The sequence below is a fragment of the Gymnoscopelus braueri genome (genome assembly GCF_963280865.1).
Source record: "Gymnoscopelus braueri genome assembly, chromosome: 3".
NCBI lineage: Eukaryota > Metazoa > Chordata > Actinopteri > Myctophiformes > Myctophidae > Gymnoscopelus > Gymnoscopelus braueri.
This window is the reverse complement of record NC_137612.1, coordinates 14,678,495-14,704,261: the sequence shown is the minus strand read 5'-3', so window position 1 is coordinate 14,704,261 and position 25,767 is coordinate 14,678,495. Positions and strand designations below refer to the sequence as shown.

The following is a 25,767-nucleotide window of genomic DNA, read 5'->3' as shown; positions in this document are numbered from 1 at the left end:
CCTTTGAGAACCCCTGACTTACAGCACCTTTTTGATTAATCGTCCAGAAATATCAATTACACTACCTTTTTAATTAACCCCTAATTGTCGCTCCACTACTCCAGGAGAATCTGATCCGTGAGACGGCCCAGCAGCATGATGAGACCTACTACCTGTGGGCTCTGAGCTTCTTCATGGCCTTCAACCGAGGGAACGGCTTCAGAGCCGACCTGGTGTCTGAGACCGTGTCCATCCGCTCCTTCCACTACATGGAGAAGAACATCACCAACTACTACGAGATGATCCTCACCGACAAGAAGGAGGCCACCTCCTGGTCCAAAAGGTGAGGGGAGGGACGGGGAAGGACCAGTGTTGCCAGATTTTGCGAGAGAAACGAGCAACCTCGGTCTATGAAAACGAGCCCAAAAGAAGCAACTAACACAGGAGCACCTTATACCTACGGTATACACATCGGCTATTTGAAAATCTAGCCAGATCTACAAGCTCACAACGCCAGGGGCGGCCTTAGTGATCTGGGGGCCCGTTTCAAGAGCTAATATGTGGCCCCCTATGCACCCCCCCCCCCCCCCCCACCCCCAGAAAAAAAAAAAAAAAGTTTCGATTTTTTTTTTTTTTTCAAAATAAATCTTTTGATTTTTTTCAAATGTTACTATCATTATATATATTTTTTCAAATATTATTATTATTATTTTTTAATCGCATGATCGCATCCCAGTCTGGGATGCGTTGCGATCATGCGATTAAAGTCTGGGATGCGATGCGATCATGCGATTAAAAAAAAATAATAATAATAATATTTGAACAAATATATATAATAATAATAACATTTGAAAAAAAATCTAGAATTTTATTTTGAAAAAAAAAAAAAAATCTAAACTTTTTTTTTTTTTTTTTTTTTTTCAAGAAAATTCGGGGGCCCCCTGAGGTTCGGGGCCCGTTTCAATTGAAACGGGTGAAACATAGGAAAGGCCGCCCCTGCACAACGCGTTGCGATGCAACGCGTTGTGAGCTTGTAGATCTGCATTTTTTTTACCAGGTGCTCGAAGAGCGCCTGAGTCTACAGTCAGACTAATCATCATCATTCGACACCAAGTCGACACCAAGTCGCCACCTAGTCGCCACCTATTCATCATTGGCTGTCATGGCTGTCCTTCACTCCTTTAAGCCAATGGGGACACTTCCCCGTCGGCCCGTCCTTTAAGCCAATGGGGAGACGGCCCGTCCTCCGCAGTAACCGCCCTCCGCTCCCCTCATTCACACTGCAACAGTTGCAGACAGTGCAAGTTGCACTACTGCTGCCTCAGGGAACAAAGTTAGCCTAAATGCTAGCGTGCTTCATTAGTCCTAGTTTGCCTATTAAGTTATTATTTGGCCATGTTCACACTGACTTCAATCTTCGCTATTGTTGGGAAGACCCTTGTGGTGTCTAAAAATGTTGTCACCACTTATATAAAAAACATTATTAGCGTTTACCGTCGCGTTCAATGTTGCCAGGTTTGGCGAGAAACAAGCAATCCGAAAAACAAGTAATCAGGTCTATGAAAACAATCACACACACACACACACACACACACACACACACACACACACACACACACACACACACACACAGAGAGAGCACCTGGTAGAATATGACTTTTGTCATTTCGTTCTTGTTTTAACACATCGACCGCCAGAGGTTAATCTCATAATGTACTCACCAGTGCCAAGGTGTTTTTGTTGTTTTTTAGTTTTTTTCATGTCGCCATAGATCTTGTTAAAATCCTTAAGATTGAGCCGTACAGGGTCTGTTTACAACTGCGACATCCCACTGTATCTCCCAGTGAAGACCACGTGTCAAACGGGGTATCCATGTTGTAGTTAGAGCGGATTACGTTAAACAGTGAAATGCGAGGAGAAAAAACTACAGGAAGAGAATTGAGTTTCAGTTTCGTCTGTAGAACGAGAGTGGACGTGATCGTCAAAACCGGATCCCAAATAATTCTATTTCCTGTCATCAAACCGGAAACGGAAGTGGATCAAAAAAATTCCGAAAGTGAACCCGGAAGTGAATAGCGCGAAAAGACCGTGGACCGTAGGGCTACGGTCTCGGCGCTTAACAGTTGGATTTAACGGACCGTAGGACTACGTTCTTGGCGGTTAATGTGTTAATCTTGAGAAAAAAGTGAAAATATTTTTTTAAACATTTTAACAAAAACTGGCACAAAATGTTTTCAGATGGGGGTCTGTGGACAAATGCATATTAATCTGGGGGTCCTTGACATGAAAATGTTTGAGAGCCACTGGTTTAAACAACAATAGGAAACAAGTCTAAATAAGCAACTACACTTTAGAAACAAACCCCAAAAAACGCAACCCACAACTACAAGCGACTTTACAGAAAAACAAGCCTAAAGTCGCTTATAATAAGCAGACGTGGCAACACTGGGAAGGACATGGGTGAAATGTGAACCAGTTTATTTCCATTCTACTTAGAGCAGTGGTTCTCAAACTTTTTCGTGTCAAGGACCCCCAAATTGATATGATTTGGTCGAGGACCCCCCTCTGAAAATGTTTTGTGCAGGGAGTCCAGGGACCCCCCAGAAGAGAACATTTGTGTTAAAAAATGTTTTATTGATCCAAAGGTATAGTTAATGATATATCATTGATCTTATATCTCTTTGTTTTTTCATTACCCAGGATGCACTTGGCACTGAAGGCGTACCAGGAGCTGCTGTTAACGGTGAACGAGATGGACCGCTCCCACGACTCAACCATCCGCCAGAGTTCCAACGTTATCAAAAGTACGATGCACTGGCAAAATGGCAGATCTACAAGTTGCTTAGTAAACCAATACTTTGTTGACAGGGGTCGGCTCTGTACTTGGTCCACTCTTTTTTCCGTCTACACTATCGGAGTACAGGGAGATCTTCTTGACTTTAACATGTTGTTCTTTCCTTCTAGGTAACATCTTCTACCTGATGGAGTACAGGGAGATCTTCCTGACTCTGCTGAGGAAGTTTGACGAGAGGTATCAGCCACGGTCCTTCCTCAAAGACCTGGTGGAGTCCACACATCTATTCCTGCGCATGCTGGAGCGCTTCTGCAAAGGTCGCAACAACCTCGTGGTGCAGGTAAATGCGACGGTGGCATAAATAATACGTGTAGAGCAAGAATACATTTTCTAACGGCATGGGGTAAAGATTATAGCATCTGTCTCTGTTAACCACTTTCAACCTGGCATTCCTATTTTGTGATGTCATTGTAGGTTGTAGAAGTTTTCAAAAATCTATTTTTATATTCAATAATCGTCAAAGATTTTAACTTATAATGAAATAGCAAGAAAATTACCCAATATGTTTCCATCATTTTCAAAAATCTTTCATTTCTTTTCAATTTCAAATCTTTAAACATTTTCAAAAATCTAAAAAGAAATCTACAAAATCTCAGAAAACCTTTTGCGTTGTGAGCTTGTAGCTATGCTATTTTAGCTTATTTTAACACATTGAATGCCAATCGCGTAGATCTACGCGAACCTATTTAAAGCCGCAGCGTGCCAGTCGCGTAGATCTACGCGAACCGCCGATTCCCATGTTAATCGCCCAAGGTGCACTTTCCGAATTTTTTTGATCCATTTCCGTTTCCGGTTTTCGGCCGGAAACGGAATTATTCGGGTTCCGGTTTTTTCGATCGTATCCGCTTCCTGTCTGGGATCCTGTTTAAAACTCGATTTTCTCGGTTTGTTGTTTTTCTCCTCGCTGATCACTGTTTAGCGTGTATCGGCTGTAGCTTCAAGATGGCGGCTCGCATTTGGAAACTGTTTTCGCTGGACGTTTCTCACGGATCCGCTGTGTGTTTAGAACCAAATGAACGCGCACTTTTAACTTATTTAGCGAGGTCTGTGGCGACATGATAAAAACAAAAAAACAACAATAAAACGCTGGCACTGGTGAGTACATTATGAGATTAAACTCTGGCATGGAATGTGTTAATATCTTATATATAATAATATATAATATATTATTTTTTTTAGGACTAACTCTATGTGGATAACTGTTCATCAACACGCCTTTTGAATTGAACTCTCTCTCTTGCAGAAGAAGAGGGTTAAGCGAAGAAGGTCGAACAAGAAGAAGTCCAGCTCAGAGCCGCCCACCCCAGAGGCCCTGGAGGAGACCTGGAAGACTGTGGCCGACGAACTGAGGGCCACAGGGTTTCAGGTAATTCAGATGAACTGAGGGCCACAGGGTTTCAGGTCATTCAGATGAACTGAGGGCCACAGGGTTTCAGGTCATTCAGATGAACTGAGGGCCACAGGGTTTCAGGTCATTCAGATGAACTGAGGGCCACAGGGTTTCAGGTAGAGCTCTTCACGGGTCCCAAAAAAACGGTCCAGAACCGAAATGGAAATGTGAAATCTGATCCAATTCCGACCCGTTCCGAGAAAAAAAATCCAATAACAAACCAAACCCGAGTGGACCCGTGACAGTTTCGTCCGATTCTGACCCATTCCGACCTTTTTTTTTTTTTTACGGACCCGGACCCTAATTGGACTGGTGAAATTTGTTCCGAAACCCGATTTATTTCTGAGATTTTACAGACCCCGACCCTGCAGACACCCCTTCAAAAAAGTGCATAAAAATAAATAAATATGCGCAGAGGTATTAATGTAATATGTGTGACAAAAGGTTTTCTTTGTAAATAAATGTGGACTTTATGAAATAATAGCAGACCTATTGACCACTGACCATTTTATAAAGCTTTGCTTTCACCTTGTTCATTGAGGACAACGGTGTCAGAGGAATCCATGAATGCACACCGGTGTTTTCAAATCAGCCTGGCTGGCAGCTGGCTTGCCTTGCAGTACGGTGCGGTGCGCAGTAACTAAGTACATTTACTCAAGTACTGTACTAATAGCCGATCTACAACAAGCTCACACTGCGTCGCGTCGTTCCGGACTTTTACTTGTAATAGAGTATTTCTACATTGCAGTATTGATACTTTTACTTAAGTAAACACCGCTGGTGCGCATGCATTGCGTAGCTCAACTTTTTTGAGCTACCAGCCTAAAACATCATGCAAGATGCACAGCCATTCATGTCGCTGCTGCACTAAACCTGATCCCAGGTCAGTCTAAAACATCACACACACGTTAAACAGCACTTCATTGCGTTTCTCCCCTGATTAGTGCAACCGCGCGCACACGCAGCAGGCATACTACGGGTCTTCTCGGATCCACTCGGGTATTACACATAATGTTAGACAGACCCGAGTTCCGAGGTAATACTGACCGATTCCGACACGCACCCGAGTGATTATGATAAAACACGGATCAGACCCGTACGGGTCTCGGTCCTCTCGGGTATTTTCGGAATCGGGGGGGCCCGTGAAGAGCTCTAGTTTCAGGTAATTCACAGAAACAACTAGGGGTGCAACCATTGATTATTTTTCCATTATTCTACTGTTGACTTTTTTGATTAATCGAATAATTGAGAAGCAAATTTTTTTTATCATTTATTTTTTATATATCAACACATTATAAGGAATTCGTTTTTTTTTAAATATAATTGCCTAAACGGATTAGTCTGATAGTGGTTATCAGACTAATCCGTAATCCTAACCCTAAATGTGTATACTTTGTCGTACAACAGTGTAGCACAAAATTAGCAAAAAATAGCAGATCTAAGGACCCCCAAAACTATATGTATTTGGCCGCCGACCCCTATCTCAAAATATGTTGTTCCAGGGACCCCCCAGAAGCAAAGATTTGAGTTTAAAATGTTCGCTTTAAACAATATATATTCCACGATTTGCACACATTTTCACGATTTTTCAAAAATAGCAGATCTACAAGCTCGTAGCGCGGCACTCGGTGCCGCGCTATGAGCTTGTATATCTGCTATTTTTGAATAGCCAAAGTGTAAAATAACGCTTTTTTAGCTCAAATTCTAAAAATGACACAGATGCGTTTCAGGTCTTAATGGGTTAAAGCACCTTCAGACTTGAACAATTACTTAATTTCTTCAAAACGTCTTTGCTTGATTCGCTCAAATGTACTTCTTCTTGTTTTATATAATTGATTGTATTTTGATTTTGACAGCTTTTGATATATTTTAGTATTTTCCTTTGACTTTTTTGATGTTCTAGAATAGATGAAATGCGTAGCAGATGTAGAATGGTCTGGATGGTGTGAGAGCCCTCATGTGTCTGTTTTGTCGATGTGTCTGTTGATTGTTGTTTCTTGCAGTGGTGGGAAAAGTACTCAAATGTTTTACTTAAGTAAAAGTATCAATACTGCAATGAAGAAGTACTCCGTTACAAGTAAAAGTCCGGAATATAAAATTCACTTGAGTAAAAGTACAAAAGTATTGATATCAAAATGTACTTAAAGTACCAAAAGTAAAAGTACCAAAATGTTTGAAAATAGCCTAGGTATAAAATAGGGCTAAAGTGGTTAATGTATGTTTTATAATGTAATACTTTATATCTGCAAAGTAACTAGTAACTCTGATCCGAGATGTAGTGGAGTAGAAGTAAAAGTATTGAAAATTTGAAATACTCCAGTAAAGTAAAAGTACCTCAAAGTTGTAGTTGGGGTTAGGGACAGAGTACAGTTCTTGAGTAAATGTACTTAGTTACTTTACACCATGGTTTCTTGTCATTGTTTGTGTGTTGTGTGTGCCTGAGGACCCCCTGGAAAACAAGATGGTGAATCTCAAGGGGTTTTATCCTCCAATCACGTTTTGAAATAAACTGAGTGTGTCTCCAAAAAAAAAGAGCCTCCAGGCTTCAAACAGACGGTAAAGTTGCACAACAGCAAAATAAGCCACAGACTGTTTCAGCTGTAAAGCATCTGAAAACGTTTTGGGGGCCAAGTTCTGCCAACAGTAAATATGTTCCACATCACAGACACAGAGCCAACAAGTTGACAGTTTTACTTTATTATGGAAGACGAGTCTTTTTTTTCTCTCTCCTTTTCTTTGCTGTAAAAGTTTTATTAAGAAAGTTCAAAACAAGGCAAGAGACGAGAGAACAACATCTGTTACCCAGGTTTCATAAACATGGATTATAGTAGTTTGTGGTGTTAAACAGGTGCAGTAGACAACGTTCGGCCACTAGATGTCACACTTTTACAACAACCCTGTTGTATAGGGCAGTGGCACTCAAACCTTTTCATGCCAAGGACCCCCAAAATTAAATGTATTTGGCTCCGGACCCCCATCTCAAATATCCAAATTTGTTCCAGGAAATTTGTTCCAGGAACCCCCCAGAAGCAAAGATTTGAGTAACAAAGAATTTAAAAATATATACGTATATTTACAAAATTTCACGATTTTTCAAAAATAGCAGATCTACAAGCTCATAGCGCGGCACTCGGTGGCGCAATGCATATTTTGCAACTTTTAACATATTTCGCATTTTTCGCAACTTTTCGCATATCGCATATTTCGCATATTGCCGCATATTTCGCAACTTCCCGCAATTCCACTGCATAAAATTGCAAAAAAAAACACATATTTCATCGCAAAATCAAGGATTTTAGCCTGCATAATCAAGAGTTTTAGCCCGCATAATCAAGGACTTTTGCCCGCGTTTTTATGGAGGGTCTAGTTATATAGGCTATATAATAGCTATATTATAGTTATTTCCCTAGGCAGCCAATCATGTAGTTTGCAACATTGTAAAACGACTGCTATCTCCCCCCAAAAAGTTACCGTAACCACCGATCTACAAGCTTTGTGAGCTTGTAGATCGTCTATTTACAGATTGCAACAAAGTATAGATCCAGTGGTGAAACAATTTATTTCTTTTACCCACAATGCATTTCTCTCTCCAGTTGTCGGACGGTTTGGTGGAGAGCATCGTGCCCTTTGACCCCACGTCTGAGACCCCTCTAGAGGAGCAGAGGACGGAGGCCATGGTGAGGCTCCAGGACGCTCTGCTGGCCAGACTGGGACCCGAGGCCCTGGGGCTGCTCCGCGCCGCTAGGTCAGTGTGTCTGTCAGCTGTTGCATAGATCAGGGGTCTTCAACGTTTTCAGGCCAAGACCCCCCTAGCTGAGAGAGAGACGAAGCAGGGACCCCCCTCTATATTATATAAAATCGTGTTTCAGATTAAACTTTTTTTTTTTACTTGGTCTGCTCTTTTTTCCCTCTACACACCTATACCTCTTTGCCAAAAATAGCCGATCTAGCTCAACGCCTCGCAGCGCATCTGCTATTTTTGGCTAAAGTTCTCCTCAGAAAAGGGATGTTAGGGTTCAAGTGGTTAAGGTAAAAAAAAAATCCTATCACACAAAGATTTGGCGGACCCCCTGTAGTAACTCTGAGGACCGCCTAGGGGTCCCGGACCCCCTGTTGAAGACCCCTGGCATAGATACCTCCTCTGTCTCTGCTGCCTACAGTAGTTCTCAAACTTCTTCATGCCAAGGACCCCCAAAATGATATGCATTCGGCTGTAGGCCCCCATTTGAAAATGTTTTGTGCCAGGGACCCCTAGAAGAGAAGATTTGTGTTTTTTTTTTAAACTGCAAAAAATGCAGATGTACAAGCTTTCAGCTGTAGTTTTAACCTAACCTGATTGATTTTCTTTAAACCCCTATTTCCCTAACCCTAAAAAGGCCCCCCTGTCTATAATTGCCAGGACGCAATTGTAAATAAGAATCTGTTCTTGATTTGTCTTGATTTGCTAAATAAAAAGCCAACATTCAGAGTCCAGGATGTTGACATCAAGGTTTCTTCTTCTTCTCCTCTCTTCAGGGAGGTGTGGCCCGAGGGAGACGTGTTTGGCTCGGCTGACGTGGAACCTGAAGAAGAACTGGAACTCCTCAAGCAGATCCTGTTTGCCGACCTGCCAAGTAACCAGAACCTCTCCTCTATTCTCATATTTGATATTTCACGAGGGGTACAGAAGTAAATCGTCTCTGTCTGGCAGAAACCTGTTATCTCCATATTCAAACTTTTTGTGTATTTTTTTTGCATTTGAAATTATATAAATTTGTTACTTTTGAGGATTCCAATAAAAAAATAGCACAAAAAAAAATCTGAATTCCAATTCAAAAAAAGCAAAAATAGCAGATCTACAAGTTCAAAACGCGTCGCGCTGCGACGCGTTTTGATCTTGTAGATCTGCTATTTTTGCTACTTTTGTGTGACATAGAATTGCCCAACAGTACCGTAATTTCTGGACTATAAGCCACTACTTTTTTCCCATGCTTTGAACCCTGCGGCCTATACAACGGTGCGGCTAATCTATGGATTTTTACAGCTAACGGCCACTAGGGGACCTTCTAAATCTATGGATTTCACACCTGCGGCTTATAGTCCAGTGCGGCTTGTATATGCACACATTTGTTTTTTTCCCTAAATTTGGCTGGTGCGGCCTATATTCAGGTGCGCCTTATACTACGGAAATTACGGTATATGCAATGTGGCCCTCTGGAGTGAGTGTGGAAATATAGTGGCCCTCTCCATCATCAAAGTTGCCCACCGCTGTACTTGATCATACTACAGCGTCACACAAAAGCATCAAAAGTAGCAGATCTACAAGCTCAAAATCGCAACACGTTTTGAGCTTGTAGATCTGCTACTTTTGCTATTTTCGAATTTGAATCCTGAAAAGTAACAGCATTGGACATATGAGGTTTCCACCCAACAGAGACCTCCAAAATATATATATTAAAAAAAGCACATTTGTTTTGATTTCAGGGTCGCCTCCTCCCCCTGAGCCAGAGGTCGACGAAGATGAAGATGCAGCAGAACTAGTGGAGGAAGAGATGGAGACCGTCCAGGTGGCAGAGACCGACTTCAACTTCCTGGACTTCATCAAACGGTGAGGGAGGTTTATTTTATTGGTTCTGCTTAAAACTGGTGGAAACGCATGCCAGGTCGTGGACGGTTCTGTGAAAGCACCAAGGTTCCAATAACTCGTCGCAGCGCGACGCGTTGTGAGTTTGTAGATCTGCTATTTTCAGAGCGCAACACCTGAGCACAACCAAATATAAAAGGACTTTTCTTTTAGTTCTACTGGATCTCTTCTCCACTAGTCCCTCACTAACATTTAGTCTAGTTTTATTTGTTGACGAAATTGTCAATATATTCTTAGTTTTAGTCCTGAAGCTTAGTTTTTATTTCGTTTTTATTTAGTTTTCGTCAGTGAAAAAAGGTAGACGACGAACATTTTTTTGTCAAAGTTTTAGTCGACGAAATCAACACCGCTGACTCCGTAAGCCTCATTCGTTGCTGTTGTGTTCCTCTAGGTTCGCCCAGCCCAACGTCGTGCAGCCCTACCTGCTCCTGCTGAAGTCCTACTCCCAGAACTCCCCTCACACCAACCACTGCATCGCCCGCATGCTCCACCGCCTCGCCATGGACCTGAAGATGGACGCCCTGCTCTACCAGCTGTCTGTCTTCCACCTCTTCAACAAGATCCTCAACGACCCTGCTGCAGACGCATATAAGGTACATCTAATAGAGCAGTGGTTCTCAAAGTGGGGACCCCCAGGTGGTCCTTGGGGGGTACCAGGGGGGTCCCCAGCAAAATTAGTTAATAAAGTGTCACAATCATTTAATCCATATTTCATATTTTGGCTATTAAAAAATAGCACATATACAAGCTCATAGCGCGAGTGCCGTGCTAACGAGCTTGTAGATCTGCTCATTTTAAAAAATATCGTGAAAATGTGTGCAAATGTTTAAATCTTTTTTTTTTAAGGCAAAATTTTTAACACAAATCTTTGCTTCTGGGGGGTCCCTGGCACAACACATTTTCAGATGGGGGTCTGCGGCCACATACATATCAATTTGGGGGTCCTCGGCAGGAAAAGGTTTGAAAAAAGTCTCTCTCTCTCTCTCCACTAGGAGCTGGTCACCTTTGCCAAATTCGTGCTGAAGCGTTTCTTTGCACTCGCGGCGACCAATAACAAGGCCTTCATGGAGCTGCTGTTCTGGAAGAACGTCACCGCCGTGCGCGAGATGACTGAAGGATACACCCAGGACGGGTGGGTGTTCTGTTCTCTTTGGGTTTATATATGCGTATCGTTGTTGTCAGGCAGAAACCTCCTATCTCCTTATTTTAACTTTTTGTGTTTTTTTTGTAAATTAACGCCATACTTGATCATACTACATCGTCACACATAAGTATCAATAGTATTTACTATTCTATTTCTATGCATTTGATGCATTATATTACCTCGTGTTTACCTTGCTTACTGTAAGTCTGCTAAATGCCTACTAGGGCTGTCAACTTTCCTCAGAAATGATATTCGAATATTGGTCTTAAAAATTGGCAGATATTCGAATATATACGAATATTATTATTATATATATATATATATATATATATTTATTTATTTTTCTTAAAAAAAAAACATTTTCTTTTTTTGACAAACAATACAAAAAACAATGTATTGAGTGCTCGGATCCAATAAAACATATCTTTTGTTTGTTTTTATAACTTGATACATTGTTTTTTGTATTGTCCCTGTCAAATAAACATTTTGTTTGCTGTTTTTTATTTATTTATATCCAAATACTAATTTTCATATTCGAATATACATATTTTCCCCATATTCGAGGAATATTCGATATTCGAATATTAATTCACCAGCCCTAATGCCTACATTATAAATTACTTTATTAGTCTTATATTGTTCATACTGTACTCTTATATTGTCCATACTGTACTCTTATATTGTCCATACTGTACTCTTATATTGTCCATATTGCCATATTGTGACAGAGAGGGCTCAAAGAAAAAGGCGTCATGGACCACAGAGGAGGAAGAGGAGTTGCAGCGGCTGTATGAAGAGCACCGTGACTCTGATGGTGTGTGTTGTCTCCTTTCATTCTCTGGTCTTTTAACACTTATTAAGACTGCAATAGGACTGGGTTGGCAAGTAGTACCGCCTGAAGCCCAAAGTGTAATACCTCCCCTGCCCAAGCAGAGGCGTTACGGTACGTCTTAGCTCAACAGTATACATGTTGGCCCTCCTCTCACTGGAGAGAGAGCAGGGTTCAAGTCCCGGGTAAGGACGTAAATCTTCCAGATTGGAGGTTTTAACATGTGTTACAAACTATAAATGGCTCCAATCTGTGTCTCTGAACGTTCAGTCTCTCCAGGGGTGGAAAGTTACTAAAGTTCATATTGTTGCTGTCGGGGAAAAAAACTTTTATCACCATATTCCACCCGACAGAGACAATTTACTCAAGTAAAATTTTTAGGTACTTTTACTTTACTTGAATATTTCCACTTCTTGAACATTTTATACTAATACTTTGTAGATTTATTATCACAAAACATGCATTAACAAATTAAGCCCTTTTTTTTTTATACATTTAATCTGTTAAAAAAAATAGCCAATCTACAAACTCCACAACGTGTTGCATTGCAACGGAGTTTGTAGATCAGCTATTTTCAAAAGATGTTGATACATTCTGAAAACTGTACAGTACTTTAACTTTAGGTTAGTTGAGTACATTTTGATACCAATACTTTTGTACTTAAATAACTCAACAAAATATTCTGAATATTGACCCTTTTACTTTACTTTACTTTTACCATTCTGCTGTTTTTATTGATTTTATTCCTTAGTCTTAGACCTTTTCTCAAAATAAAGTAGATTTTCTTTAGTTGTTTTCTCCCCCCTCCCCATGTAAAGCGTCTTTGGGTACTTAGAAAAGTGCTATATCAATTTGAGATATTATTATTATTATTATTATTATTATTATTATTATAAGAGAGTATTTCTACGTGGTGGCATTTTCTACTTCTGACTTGAGTAACAAATGTGAGTACTACTTCTTCCACTCGACTGCCTTTCCCTCCTCAGTTCCAGACATTGTGGAGACTCTGATTCCGTTGCTAAGCAACAGCCAGCGCACACGTCGTCAGGTAGTGATCCAGATGGTGCACATGGGCCTGGTGAGCAGCGCCAAGGAGCTGAAGAAGCAGAAGTAAGTGATGATGATGATGGAGGACCAAATCACAACATTTATCTTAACCCATTCAATCCGGGAAGGCATCTGTGTAATTTTAAGATTTCTTTAGGCTATTAAAAAATAGCAGATCTACAAGCTCGTAGTGCGGCACCGAGTGCCACACTATGAGCTTCTATATCTGCTTTTTTTTAAATCTTTTTTTTATTTATTTTTTGGAAGACATTACAGTATTTACAGACAATACAAAAAACAACACCACGAAAAATTAAAAACAAAACATTACAATAACCAAAAAAAAACATCACAAACACAACTCATTGCTAGGTTTACAGATGCAGCTGTCTTTCCAAACACCCTCCAGGGTCTAGTTCTTACATCAGCCCATCTGAGAATATGAAAGGAGTCCATATTTTATCATAGTTTCCTTTAATTTTGTAGTGTAAGTAATCTAGAGGTATATAACTTGATATTTCTGTCTTCCATTGGGCCAGTGTTGGGGGGGAAGGGGCTTTCCAATTTACAGCAATACATTTTTTGGCAGCGATGAATGCAAGGTTGCTCAATTTTCTTTGGTGACTGGCACTATATATCTGTATAACTGCTATTTTAGAAAAAAAAATTGTGCGAACATTTGTAACTGTCAAATGAAAAACTATTGTTGCTATATCAGTGGTACTCAAACCTTTTCTTGTCAAGGACCCCCAAAATTATGTTTTTGGCCACTGATCCCCATCAAAATATGTTGTTCCAGGGACCCCCCCCCCCCCCCAGAAGGAAAGATTTGAGTTAAAAATGTGGTTTCCAAAAAATATGTATTCAACAGAAATGTTCAAGATTTTTCAAAAATAGCAGATCTACAAGCTCGTAGCGCAGCACTATGAACTATAATGGTTATAGCTAAAAAAAATCTTAAATGACACAGTATGCGTTCCTGGTCTTAATGGGTTAAGATGGAATGAGAGAAAGACGGGATGCCGAACCACAGTCAAATGGTTAAGGCACATACCACATAGGCTCTGATAGTGAGTTCTGCCCGGGTTTGATTCCCAAGCCCGGTGGCCCTTTGATGCATGAAATTCCTGGAAATATTTTGAAAAAAAAAAAAAAAAAGTTTTCCAGGCCTAGTAAAGGTTTGTAATTAATCTAATGTTTTGGAAAATGTTTGGATATAATTTACATAGCTTTTGGCTATTGATTTTGTTCATAAAAAAACAGTATGTGAAATACGTGTGGCCACGTGACAAAAATAATAGATCTACAAGCTAACAAGACGTTGCAACGTGATACGTTGTTAGCTTGTAGATCTGTTCTTTTTGTCACGTGACACCTTTGCTCGAGTGGGTCTTGGAATAGGCTTGGAAATGGGGTGAAATACTTTACTTTGGAAAAGTTTAGAAAATTGTTAAAAAAGTGTGGGAACCTTGCACTCTCTCTCTCCCTCTGTTTCCTGTCAGTCTTCACTGTGGACTGTATCAATAAAGGCAGAAAACTCCACAACAATATCCACAACAAAAACAAAATGGATAAACATGTTACAAAACGCACACATAAAAACAAAATGAAAAAACATGTTACAAAACGCACACATAAAAACTAAATGGATAAACATGTTACAAAACGCACACATAATTAATACATATAATTTAACCACTTGAATTCTAGCGTCCCTATTCTGGGGCAAACATTCTGTTGTGACACGTTCTAAGCTTGAAGATCTGCTATTTTGTAGAGGGAAATAAATAGGGGGGGGACACCGCGGTCAATTAGTATATAGGGTTTTAGTGGTTACAGTCATTTTCTGAAACACACTTCTGCCTTTTTTTTTTTTTTTTTTTTTTCACTAAAGGAAAGGAACTCGGATCGTTCTTTGGACTGAAGATCAGGAAGAAGAGCTACAGAATCTCTACGAGGAGTTCAGAGACTCAAACGGTACGTTCTGGACAGTGGTGTAAAGTACATTTACTCAAGTACTGTACTTAACTCATTCACTGCCACTGACGTAAAAAAAATATTTTTTTCCGATTACCAATACTGCCACTGACACAAATATATATTTTTCCTAACATATGAGTACTTTTTCCACCACTGGTTCTGGAGGTCATGACAAACCTTTTGAACTCAAACGATTCAATGTCTTTACCCCCCAGCTGTGATTTTGAAGGGTGTGTGTGTGTGTGTTTGTGTAGATGTACTGGGGAACATCTTTTTTAAGGGTGTGTGTACTGTGTTGTGTTTGTAGATGTATTGGGTAACATCATGAAGAAGTCGACGGCCAAGCGTTCCCGTGCCCGTGTGGTGGACAAGCTGCTCAGCCTGGGCCTGGTGTCTGACAGGAAGGAGCTGTACAAGAAGAGACAGGGCAAGAGTTCTGGGAAGAGTTCTGGAAAGGCAATGGTAAAGTCTCATCTTTGCATTTAATTTTTTTTTCTTTTCATTTTCAACCTTATCTTCATATAATTCATTATAAGATGGTACAATTTCTGCCTACTCATTGTGTGTTTCATTGGTGGGCTACGTGTCTCTGGAATGTGATTAACCACAAAAACTACATTTTTATACTTAGCGTAAAGCGTAAATACTCAACACGCTCATCACTTTGCATCGTAATGTGTGGTGAGCTTGTAGATCTGCTGTTTTCCACAAGATCAATTTAAATTGATTCGATTATCAGTCAGTAATTTGTTATGATCAATTAGTTCACAACGTAGATCGGCTATTTTTGGTAGTCGGTCTACAAAACGGGCATTGTGACGCTATCAGTGATAATGCTAATAATACATACAATTTATATAGTGCTTTTCTAGGTACTCAAAGTCGCTTAGATCAAAGCCTGCCAAAATAGATTTTAGTCGACTAAATCCACTTTAGTCGACTAAAATCTTGATATTTAGTCAACTAAAACTGGACTAAAACTAAAAGATTTCAGATGACTAAAATATGACTGAAATTAATTTGGATTTTTAAAGCTCATTGCTGTTGTGGTGTTGTATCTCAGACTGAAGAGGAGTTCCTCTCTGGACTGACCCAAGATCCTATGGACCAGGACGACGAAGAGGAGGAGGAGGAGGATGAGGAGGACGCAGAGTCTGAGGAGAGTGACGGAGGAGAGGACGTCCGCCAGGACAGAGATACTACGTCAGGAGGAGACGCAGGGAGGAGACGTAGCAGGGGCCTGAACTCCTCCTCCTCCTCCTCCTCAGTGGTGAAGAGCAGCACGGATGTAGTGGCCATGGTGCGAGATCTCCAAGCCCAAGGTGAGGAGGTCAAAGGTCACATGAGCTTTATGCTCATAGAGCTTGACTGATTATATTGGCCGATAGTGGCCTATCACAGATATATATCACAATATGAATATGACTATTTTATTTCTTGGGGTGATATATAACATTGTGACAATATAGTACAACTCAACTGTTTGTGGTGATGGTCGGTGTGTAATACCGTGTTTTCTCCACAACAGACATGAGAGGACCGTTGCTGTGGCTCCAGAACTGCCTGAACCGTACAGCAGAGGACCGTGAAGAAGATGGTGAGTGCAAAATGCTGTTGCACAACAAAAATGTTAAAATTAAGCTTAAGCTACATTCATGATGTAAGGCGCAAGTGGTTTTACACTTTTGGAAAAGACATTCTGCAAAATTATAATGTTTTAGTGTTTTTAAATATAGCTTAAATACATACATAATACATTGTGATGGCAGAAGTTCATTGAGTTTTGTCGTCCCAGGTATCTCTCAGCCCGTTCCTCTGGTCCCCTTCACGGAGGACAACGAAGACGCCATGGAGAACAAAGCCTTCCAGAAGCTTCTGAAGAAACTGGGGATTCGACCTCCAGCAAACGAACAGGTAATTTTAAGGCAGTGGTTCTCTTTTCAAGTGAACCCCCCAAATTGATATGTATTTGAGACTCCACAATGACTAGCAGTAGAGAAAAAAACAACTTTGCATCGGTTATAATAGACGAATCTCCCTAACCCACGCGCTCCCATTATGACAACGGAGGGGGTTTAAAAAATGACGACAGGGGAATCTATGGAAAAAAAGAACGCCACTTTTCACGTCGGTAGGTGAGTAACGAGACATCAAAGACAACACTTAATTTGTCCGGTATTCTCCTTTAAGCTCCATTGTGCTGTTTAAAGCTGTAGACTCCATGACGAGCGATCCTGGCTAACGCTGGAACGATAACATCTCTCACGCGGGTCACAATGGCAGAGCGATCGCGGATACAAAATGAGTTGTTTTCCCCAGCGTAAGAAGTTTCGGAGTTATAGGGGTTTTAGAGAAGGAAATAGAACGGAAGCGGATGGGGAGCCATGTTTTTGACACGGTGATCCATCTGGCCCTTCCTTCTCAGAATCGCCTAGGGTGATCCCAGAGCTGCTCTAGCCCCTCCCGCGTGGAAAGAAACGAAAAAAACTAAAAGATAAAAAAAAACGTATATATACGTTTTTTAGGAAATTTGGCACTCAATGTGTTAAAAGAAAAAAAAAATAGCAGATGTACAAGCCCAATGTTTTTTTCTGTAAATATACTTTTACTGCTCCTAGTATGATCTCTAGTATGTATTATGTCTTGATGAATTGAATACACAGGACCACAATAGAAAGCCTCAGGGCTTTTTGTGTTATCCCTTCAGCATCATTGTATAACTGTACCTCTGTACCTTTTTGCAAACTGATGATAAAGTATTCAATCAATAAATGATGTTCAATCCTTTTCTTCATAAAGGAATCTTTCTGGAGGATCTCCGCCAAGATGAGTCCGCCCCAGCTCAGGGGGGCGGCGGCAGCCCTCAGCCCCCCAGTGGAGGAGGAGGAGGTGGGGGTCCCCCAGACGGGGGAGGGTCCGGAGGAGGAGGGGGGGGTCCCTGGTGGGACTGGGACCCCCGTCCCAGCAGAGCTCCATGGAGAGGAGGTGGACAAGCATGAGCAGAGGACCCAGGCCCTCAGGGCTCTGCTGCTGGCCCGCAAGAGGAAGCACCACTCAGGTGAGCAGACAGTGAGCACCCACGTCTGTATGTTCATGTCCTTGTTGTTGTGTGACTGGCTAACCCAGTGGTTCTCAACCAGTGGTCCGGGGACCACCAGTGGTCCTTGAGGGGGTTCCAGGTGGTCCCCAGCTAAATGATGGAGAGTTGGTAACCAAATGGACCCTTATTAGATCTTGAACTCATGAGAGTGTAAAATGAAACCAAATGGACCCTTACGGGTCCATTTGGTTTCATTTTACGCTCTCAAGAGTTAAATTATTGTTAAACATCTGTATTACTTATAATTAAATAATTGTTATTGTGATCAACGTTTTCCTGTTATCTCTCCTATGGTACCAACAGCAATACATCATGGAATTGTGGACAAAATCTTATCCAACGATAACAAGTTTTGGGTCTGAGAGTCTAAATCTCATCAAATGGTGGTCAGTGGCTCAAATGCCGAATAAATAATGGACCTTGATATGAAAAGGGTTGAAAACCACTGGGCTAACCGATTGAGCCCTGTTTTGTCCCCTGGCATTCCTATTTTAGGCATGAATGAATGATTTTATTTATGTCTTAAGCCATGTACAGAGTTAGTCACAACAAATGGCACAAAAACAACACCTGGACCGAAAAGGTGTAGGCTGAAGCCGTAGCTTATAATGCCTACCTTTTTTACTTTATAATATACATAAAACAGAAACAATGGCAAAACATAGATTCAAGTCAAAAACAGACATTTTTTTTGTTTCACACACTAGGAATAATATTTTATTAAGTTTTATATGTATCTACTATATTATATTAAAAAAATGCCTTGAATTTATACATTGAACTGCACTTTTTTTTAAGTCGTTATCACAACTATTCCATATTTGTATTGCCTTTTAATGTTTATTCTAGCTCTTGTTTTGAACATAAGTGTTCCCCTCAGCTCATACCGGTTTTCTTTTATTCTGAACAATTTCTGAATGCAGGATGGAAGCAATTTCTGTTGTAGGCTGTTGAGCTACTATATCATACCATTTTATAGTATTATATTTAATAAAGAGTTTATTAGTCGATCGATTCATAATATTCAGATCTATCTATTATTCCTTTGGCTCTCTTCTGTAATATAAAAATAGGATAGCATGTAATTTTAGGCAAAACATTTTCAAAAATAGCAATAGTAAGTTCATAACACAGCAGTAAATATCTGGGCTAGGACACTCTTTACTCAGGATTGGTCCTACCAGGACCTCCTTCCGAGAAAGATGGAGAGAGAAAGAGAGAGAGAGAGAGAAAGACGCTCTGTTATGCATTTGTTCCTATGGGTGAGTTGCTCTCTCTCTCTAGTTTAGAAGTTACTTTGGTTCCATTTGTACACTTTAAAAGTTACACAACAGAAAGGATTTTTACTGTGTACAGTACATGCATACTGTACGTGGTATGTGACTGTTTACTTGACAATTAATAGTCAAGTAAAATGTCATAATCACGACAGCCCTAGATGTCTTTGTAACATTTTCTTTTGACACCACCAGACGCCACAGATGTCAGTCCTGTTGAGGAACCAGAAGTGCACACTGTAACTGGGTGAGTCATCATGGACCACTATCTTTATCAATGACTTTAATTACTAAAGCTCATCTTTTATATTCCTACTTTACCACTACTTTACTTTTTAACGGTAAAATATTATGTTGTTTTTATTGCAGATCTCCAGAGAAGAAGGTCTCAAATAAAAGAAGCAGAGTGCTGGACGATGAAGATGATGACCATGGTACGTAATGCTGTCAGGTAGAAATTAGACACGGCTGCATAATAATATTGTATACATTACTGAACAAAAAAAGGAAGGAAAAAAAAGTTGTGAAAAAAGATTTAAGTCGATTAAATCTACAGTTGATTTAGTCGACTAAAATGTATTTTGGCAGGCTTTGACGGCGTCGCAATGCCTGATTTGTAGACCGGCTACCGAACATAGCCGATCTTCACACTCGTCTGTGATGCGCTGTGAGCTTGTAGATCAGCTATTTTTGGAGTGTGACACCCACGCGCAGCCAAGCATAAAATGACTTGTCCTAGTTCTACTCCACTCGTCCCTCCCTAACATTTTAGTCTAGTTTTTGTTTGTCAAGAAATTGTCAATATATTTAGTCTTAGTTTTTGTCATCATAACTGAGTTTTTATTCGTTTTTTCGGCAATAGTTTCAGTCGACGAAATCAGCACTGCTTGACTGACAAATTAAAATGTCCTTACAGAGGACGACTCGCCCGCCCTGGTGATGGACTTGAGCAAAGACGGCGGCGATTCTGACGGAGACTCTGACGCCGAGACGCTCTCCGCTCCGCCCAAGCGTCGGCGGAAGATGGCGCTCATCGATGACGATGATGACGATTAGTACGAACTAGGCCAACACATGAATAAAGATGTGAGGATTCTTCTCCACACGTTTGACCTCGAAGAGGGAGGGGCTGTAGATGTACCGCCAAAGAGAAGGGAAGACTATGATGTTGGAAACAGGACTCCATCTTTCTTTGGTATTTCGCCCAGGTGGGCGTGGTTTTAAGGTTCGGTGAAGGCAGTGGTTCCCAAACAGTGGTATAGGTCGCGACTCGCAAGTAAATGTCCCTTTTTTTTTACTTCTTATTTTAAAAGTATATATATTTCAAGAGATTTTCAAAAATAAAAATTTATTTTTTCTCACAATTATTCATAAAAGAAATCTAAATTCCATAAAAAAATATGTTAAAAAAAACTTTAGAAGTAGTGAAAATAGCAGATCTACAAGCTCACAACAAGCTTGTGAGCTTGTAGATCTAGGTCCCGGTAGATTTGGGTCCCGGGAAGACATCAAATTTCACTTTCGGGTCGTGACCAAAAAAGAACCAACTGGGGTTAAGGCATATAACCACGCCCACCTGGGCGAAACGCCAAAGAAAGAGGGAGTCCCACCGCCAGAGAGAGAGAAGACTATGATGTGGGAAACTGTGATTTCCACGTTGCCTCTGTTAGAGAAAATAAGAGAAAATGGTTCTAAAGATCCTGTTTTTACGGAAGTTCTATTTCGTCGCTGTCGGGCAGAAACCTCTTATCTCCATATTTTACTTTTTTGTGTTTTTTCGTAAATTAACGCCCTACTTGATCACACTACAAGCTCAAAACGAGGCGCTTCGTGCCGCGTTTCGAGCTCGTAGATCTGCTACTTTTGCTATTTGTGAATTTGAATCCTGAAAAGTTACATTTTTAGACATGATAGGTTTCCAACCCGACAGACGATTTTGTTTAATCACTGGAAACGGTTGATTAGAAATGTTTATTTTTGGGGTTTTTTACTTACAGTTTAGATGTAATTGTTCTCTTTACATGTTCAGCACCAGTTCAGTGTGGGTGTTAAGTTACACATGCAGTGGAAAGAGTTAAGACAAGAGAAGGTGATTTTACACACAGGTAATAATAATAGGCTAAAGTTAAGGCTTAACATTCTCTACCCTTTTTTATGTACACTCTGCAGAAATTGGGTTTGCGTATAAAAAAAGTATTTGTTTTAAGAGTTAAACTTTTGTATATTGATAATTAATAATAAAAAAGACAGTGTTGTGAAACCGCTGGTTTTCTAAGTCTGCAGTGTACAATTATTACAAAAAAATAATTTAAAAAAAATGTATCGGACAAATGTCAAGAACAAACAAAAAAGAAGCAATACATACAACCAAGTAAATCAAACATTCGTCGCTGTCTGGCAGAAACCAGCTAACTCAAATGTTCAGCTTTTTTTTTTCTTCATAAATCAGTGCTATTGAACACTCTTTACATTTGTGTGTTGGTTAAAAAAATATTGAACTAATGAAAAGTATTTAAAAAGCACTTCTGACAAAACCAGCTAACTCTGACAAAACTGTGCTAAAACCAGCTTAGTCCACCAAAGGGGGGTGGAGTTAGCTGGTTTTGCTGACTCCAGGCTCCACCCCCTTTTGACCTCTAACCTCATTGTGAGCTTGGAGGTCCATTCAGCTGTTCTTATCAATGATGAACAAAACCTCCTAACTCCACTTTTTGTCTTTTCATTTCTTAAAAAATGAACATTAAGCTGGTTTCTGCCCGTCAGCAGAGATATAGTATAAGACTGCATAGTAAGTGATGTTTCACCATTAATCAACCTATCTTGATATACTACTAATAATAGTAATAATTATGTTTAGTAATAATCCGTACCAGGCACAGTACCAGATCTTAATCACCAGAGGGCACACTGACCAATCACATCTGTGACTTGTGTTGGTCAGCTTTGAATGAATGGCTGCTGTTGAATTATGCATTTCTACCATGCTACTTTTTGAAGGAGCTACAGTTATTCAACAGGTGGTCTGGGACCCCCTCAGAGTTACTACAGCAAAATCTTTGAGTGATAGCTAAGGGGTCCTTGGCCTGAAAAACATTGAAGGCCCCTGATTTATACGATCCATTTTGACCCAATTATCGTTTCACTCTTGCGTTCCTGAAAGTAACGAAGGCAGGACCGATGGATCCCAAATCCCCCCCCCCCCTCTCTCCGCTCCTCCCCAGAAAACTGTCGCTACTTGTAATTACGCATATACTTCTGCATGAAGCTTTAAATTGAGCTCATACAATCTTACAAGTCAAGCTGTATTCTCTGTAATCTAACATGTAAGAGGATGGTGTGTAATCAGTGTCTGAAGTCGCCCACTTTTTCCAGCTGTGATGACGGGGACGGGGGGGTCCCCCGTTATCCTCCACATCTGGAGCACGTTAGTCGCTTCCTGTTACGAGCATCTGGTCTCTTCCCGTGCCCCCGTCCCCCCTCCGTCCCATGGAGCCAGAGGCAGACCTGAGAGTGTACAAACATAACATTATGTGTGTGTGTGCATGCTAACCCTATAGCACGTGTACCGCTGTCCTGGGTCTGGGTTGGTGTGGGAGGTTCAAAAAGCTCATGGATTAAAAGTTCTCAGTCGCCACGACTTATCTCAGTCATGTGGATTCCATATAGAAGCCAGCACGTCTTCTATGGAAGCATGTTGCGCAGAGAAAATAGCCGATCTACAAGCTCTCAATGCGTAGATCGGCTATTTTAGGTTATTCTTTTAAGATTCTCGGGCTATTTTGAGATAAGAGCATTTGTGGCCCAGACTGCTGGCATAGTGGTCCGGCCCGGGCACCTAGGCTACAATGTAGCCTGTCAGCCGTGTCACGGGTTCGAGTCCCGGTCCCGACGGCCTTGCTGCGGGTCACTCCCCATCTCTCTCCCCCATTTCCTGTCGGTCTACTGTCCCATCTATAAAGGCATACAAAGCCCAAAATAAATCTTTAAAAAAAAAGAAGATGCGAGCATTTGAAGTGGTCACACTAGCAATATGTTCAGAAACATCTTCCATAAAATCTTAATGGTCTAGAACATTAATATCAGAATACTGATATATTATTGATTTCAGCTGTTACAGTTCCAAACATGCAAACACGACCCGCTTTAATTACTTCAGTCTATATTAGTAGCTTAATGACTAGTATTCCAATTCTATTGTCTTTTTTATGTCCAATGTATTTGTAGTTCATAAAGTTAACATAAATATAACTAAATGCATTTGAAATCAAATAAAAATGTTACTTTTCAGGATTCCAATTCAAAAATCTACAAGCTCAAAACGCGGCGTGAGGCGACGTGTTTTGAGCTTGTAGATCGGCTATTTTTGCTACTTTTGTGTGACATAGAATGGCGAAAAAAGTTAAAATGCGGCGAGACAGTATATGCAATGTGGCCCTCTGGAGTGAGTGTGGAAATATAGTGGCCCTCTCCATCATCAAAGTTGCATCACCCCTGGTCTAGAAAATGTCATATAGAATCAAATGTTAAAGCCTCAATCTGTGATTTCTTCACCTGGTAGGCAGTATGTAGAACAGCAGGAACAATACTACGAAAACATCATCATTTTACATATTGTGTTAAGGAAACGGCGCTAGTGGTGGGGGCGGGGCTTCTTTCACTCCGTTTCACAAATCACACATTAGGACTTGGCCATACAAAATCTTTCAGTCGTGGGATTCTTTTTTTTTTTGTTGCTTTAATCCCTGAAAGCTACATATATACATACTATAGCACGTGTACCGCTGCCCTGGGTGGGTGTGGGAGGTTAAAAAAAAGCTACATATCGCTTTGCTTTATTCACAGAAACAATCATTTATTCATTCGTAACTCAAGAGTGCAAAAGTTGACACGTTCACACTCTCAGACCCATTAAGACCTGGAACGCATCTGTGTCACGTTAGATTTCTTTGGCTATTTAAAAATAGCAGATAGACAAGCTCATAGTGCGGCATTCTAGTGATTCTACAAATGTCTTCTAAATCCTAACAGTTAAAAAAGAAAACATATGTTGCTATATATCACTGCTCCTCAAACTTTTTCATGTCAAGGTCAACCCCCAAAATTATATGTATTTGGCCCTGGACCCTCATCTCAAAATATTTTGTTCCAGGGACCCCCCAGAAGCAAAGATTTTAGTTAAAAATGTATATATCTATTCAAAGATTTGCACACATTTTCATGATTTTTCTAAAATAGCCAAATAAATCGAAAATGACACAGATGCGTTCCCGGTCTTAAAGGGTTAAAGCTGCTATCCCTACAGTAGCTACATTTGTTGGTACATCATCACAATCATTTTAACCACTTTATCCATATTTTATACTTTGGCTATTAAAATACATTGCAGATGTACAAGCTCACAGTGAGCTTGTACATCTGCAGCCAAATCTGTGGGGCCAAATACATGCGATTTAGGGGTCCTTGACATGAAAAGGTTTGAGAACCACTGTTCTAGCGAATAAAATGTTATCTCTTGACCAATCTATATGGTAGAATTAAGTTAACCCATTAAGACCTGAGGCGATTTTTAAAAAAAATCTAAATCCTAACAGTTTTTTGAAAAAAATCGAAAACATTTCTTTTTCACGATTTTTTCAAAAATAGCAGATCTACAAGCTCGTAGCGCGGCACTCGGTGCCGCGCTATGAGCTTGTATATCTGCTATTTTTGAATAGCCTAAAGAAATCTAAAAGTGACACAGACGCGTCCCAGGTATCAATGGGTTAATACAGTATGCTGTAACTAGGGTTGCCAGATCTGCTTATTATAATTTCCCCGCAAGAGCTTGTAGATCTACTATTTCCAAATAGCTGATGTATATGTTAAAGTGCTCATGTGGCCCATAGTCGCTTCTTTTGGGCTGGTTTTCCTAGACCTGGTTGCTTGTTTCTCTCACAGAATCTGGCAACACTGGCTGTAACTAGCACAACGGGCCGGCAGTGGTGGAATGGTCAGGTATACCGTAGGACCACTACTGGTTGGCATCGGTGTTGCATGAAACTCAAAACGCAATATCTCCTCCAACCAAATGGACTTCTTGCAGTAGCTCAGCACTCAGCAGTCGACATGTTGGTACTTATATAGTACCTTTTATTAGAAGGATAACCCCTTGAGATGTGTCACCTCGTTTTCGAGAGGGTCCTTATGACAAAAATACAGACAGTACAATAGACAAAACAATACAATAAGTACATCCATGCATACTGTATACATAAACAGGACAAAACAAACTTGACAAAACGAAACAAAAGCTCTCCTGAAACTGTCCGCTCCCACCCCACCTGAACACCCACAAAATAACAGACTTCATGCATTAATGTACCCATGTAAAGTTAACTAAGCAAAAACAGGAGTAGCAACTACAGACCGTTACATACATGCACATGCGGTAACATGCAATGACATGCCAATGCGAATACACAGAATACAAACATGCACATGCACCTTGGAAATTAAATTGCAGAATATTCCTCATAATTCACAGGACAGATAAGAGATCAAT

General features: G+C 40.5%; 1 protein-coding gene across 4 annotated transcripts in view; it reads left to right on the top strand.

Annotated features, from left to right (window-relative positions):
- timeless (timeless circadian clock) overlaps positions 1 to 21,357 on the top strand; it is a 38,505-nt gene extending 17,148 nt beyond the window's left edge. For all 4 annotated transcript variants that reach the window (XM_080423209.1, XM_080423210.1, XM_080423211.1 and 1 more), the window contains 20 exons: positions 105 to 322; positions 2,680 to 2,783; positions 2,944 to 3,113; positions 4,077 to 4,199; positions 7,817 to 7,968; positions 8,739 to 8,836; positions 9,687 to 9,810; positions 10,238 to 10,439; positions 10,839 to 10,978; positions 11,719 to 11,804; positions 12,809 to 12,932; positions 14,764 to 14,846; positions 15,157 to 15,311; positions 15,913 to 16,171; positions 16,378 to 16,446; positions 16,645 to 16,763; positions 17,649 to 17,907; positions 19,422 to 19,473; positions 19,596 to 19,660; positions 20,143 to 21,357. In XM_080423209.1, the coding sequence (XP_080279335.1) occupies positions 105 to 322; positions 2,680 to 2,783; positions 2,944 to 3,113; positions 4,077 to 4,199; positions 7,817 to 7,968; positions 8,739 to 8,836; positions 9,687 to 9,810; positions 10,238 to 10,439; positions 10,839 to 10,978; positions 11,719 to 11,804; positions 12,809 to 12,932; positions 14,764 to 14,846; positions 15,157 to 15,311; positions 15,913 to 16,171; positions 16,378 to 16,446; positions 16,645 to 16,763; positions 17,649 to 17,907; positions 19,422 to 19,473; positions 19,596 to 19,660; positions 20,143 to 20,282 (2,742 nt within the window). In that variant the 3' untranslated portion in view covers positions 20,283 to 21,357. The remainder of the gene's footprint in view (positions 1 to 104; positions 323 to 2,679; positions 2,784 to 2,943; positions 3,114 to 4,076; positions 4,200 to 7,816; positions 7,969 to 8,738; positions 8,837 to 9,686; positions 9,811 to 10,237; positions 10,440 to 10,838; positions 10,979 to 11,718; positions 11,805 to 12,808; positions 12,933 to 14,763; positions 14,847 to 15,156; positions 15,312 to 15,912; positions 16,172 to 16,377; positions 16,447 to 16,644; positions 16,764 to 17,648; positions 17,908 to 19,421; positions 19,474 to 19,595; positions 19,661 to 20,142) is intronic.
- Positions 21,358 to 25,767: the final 4,410 nt, after the last annotated feature.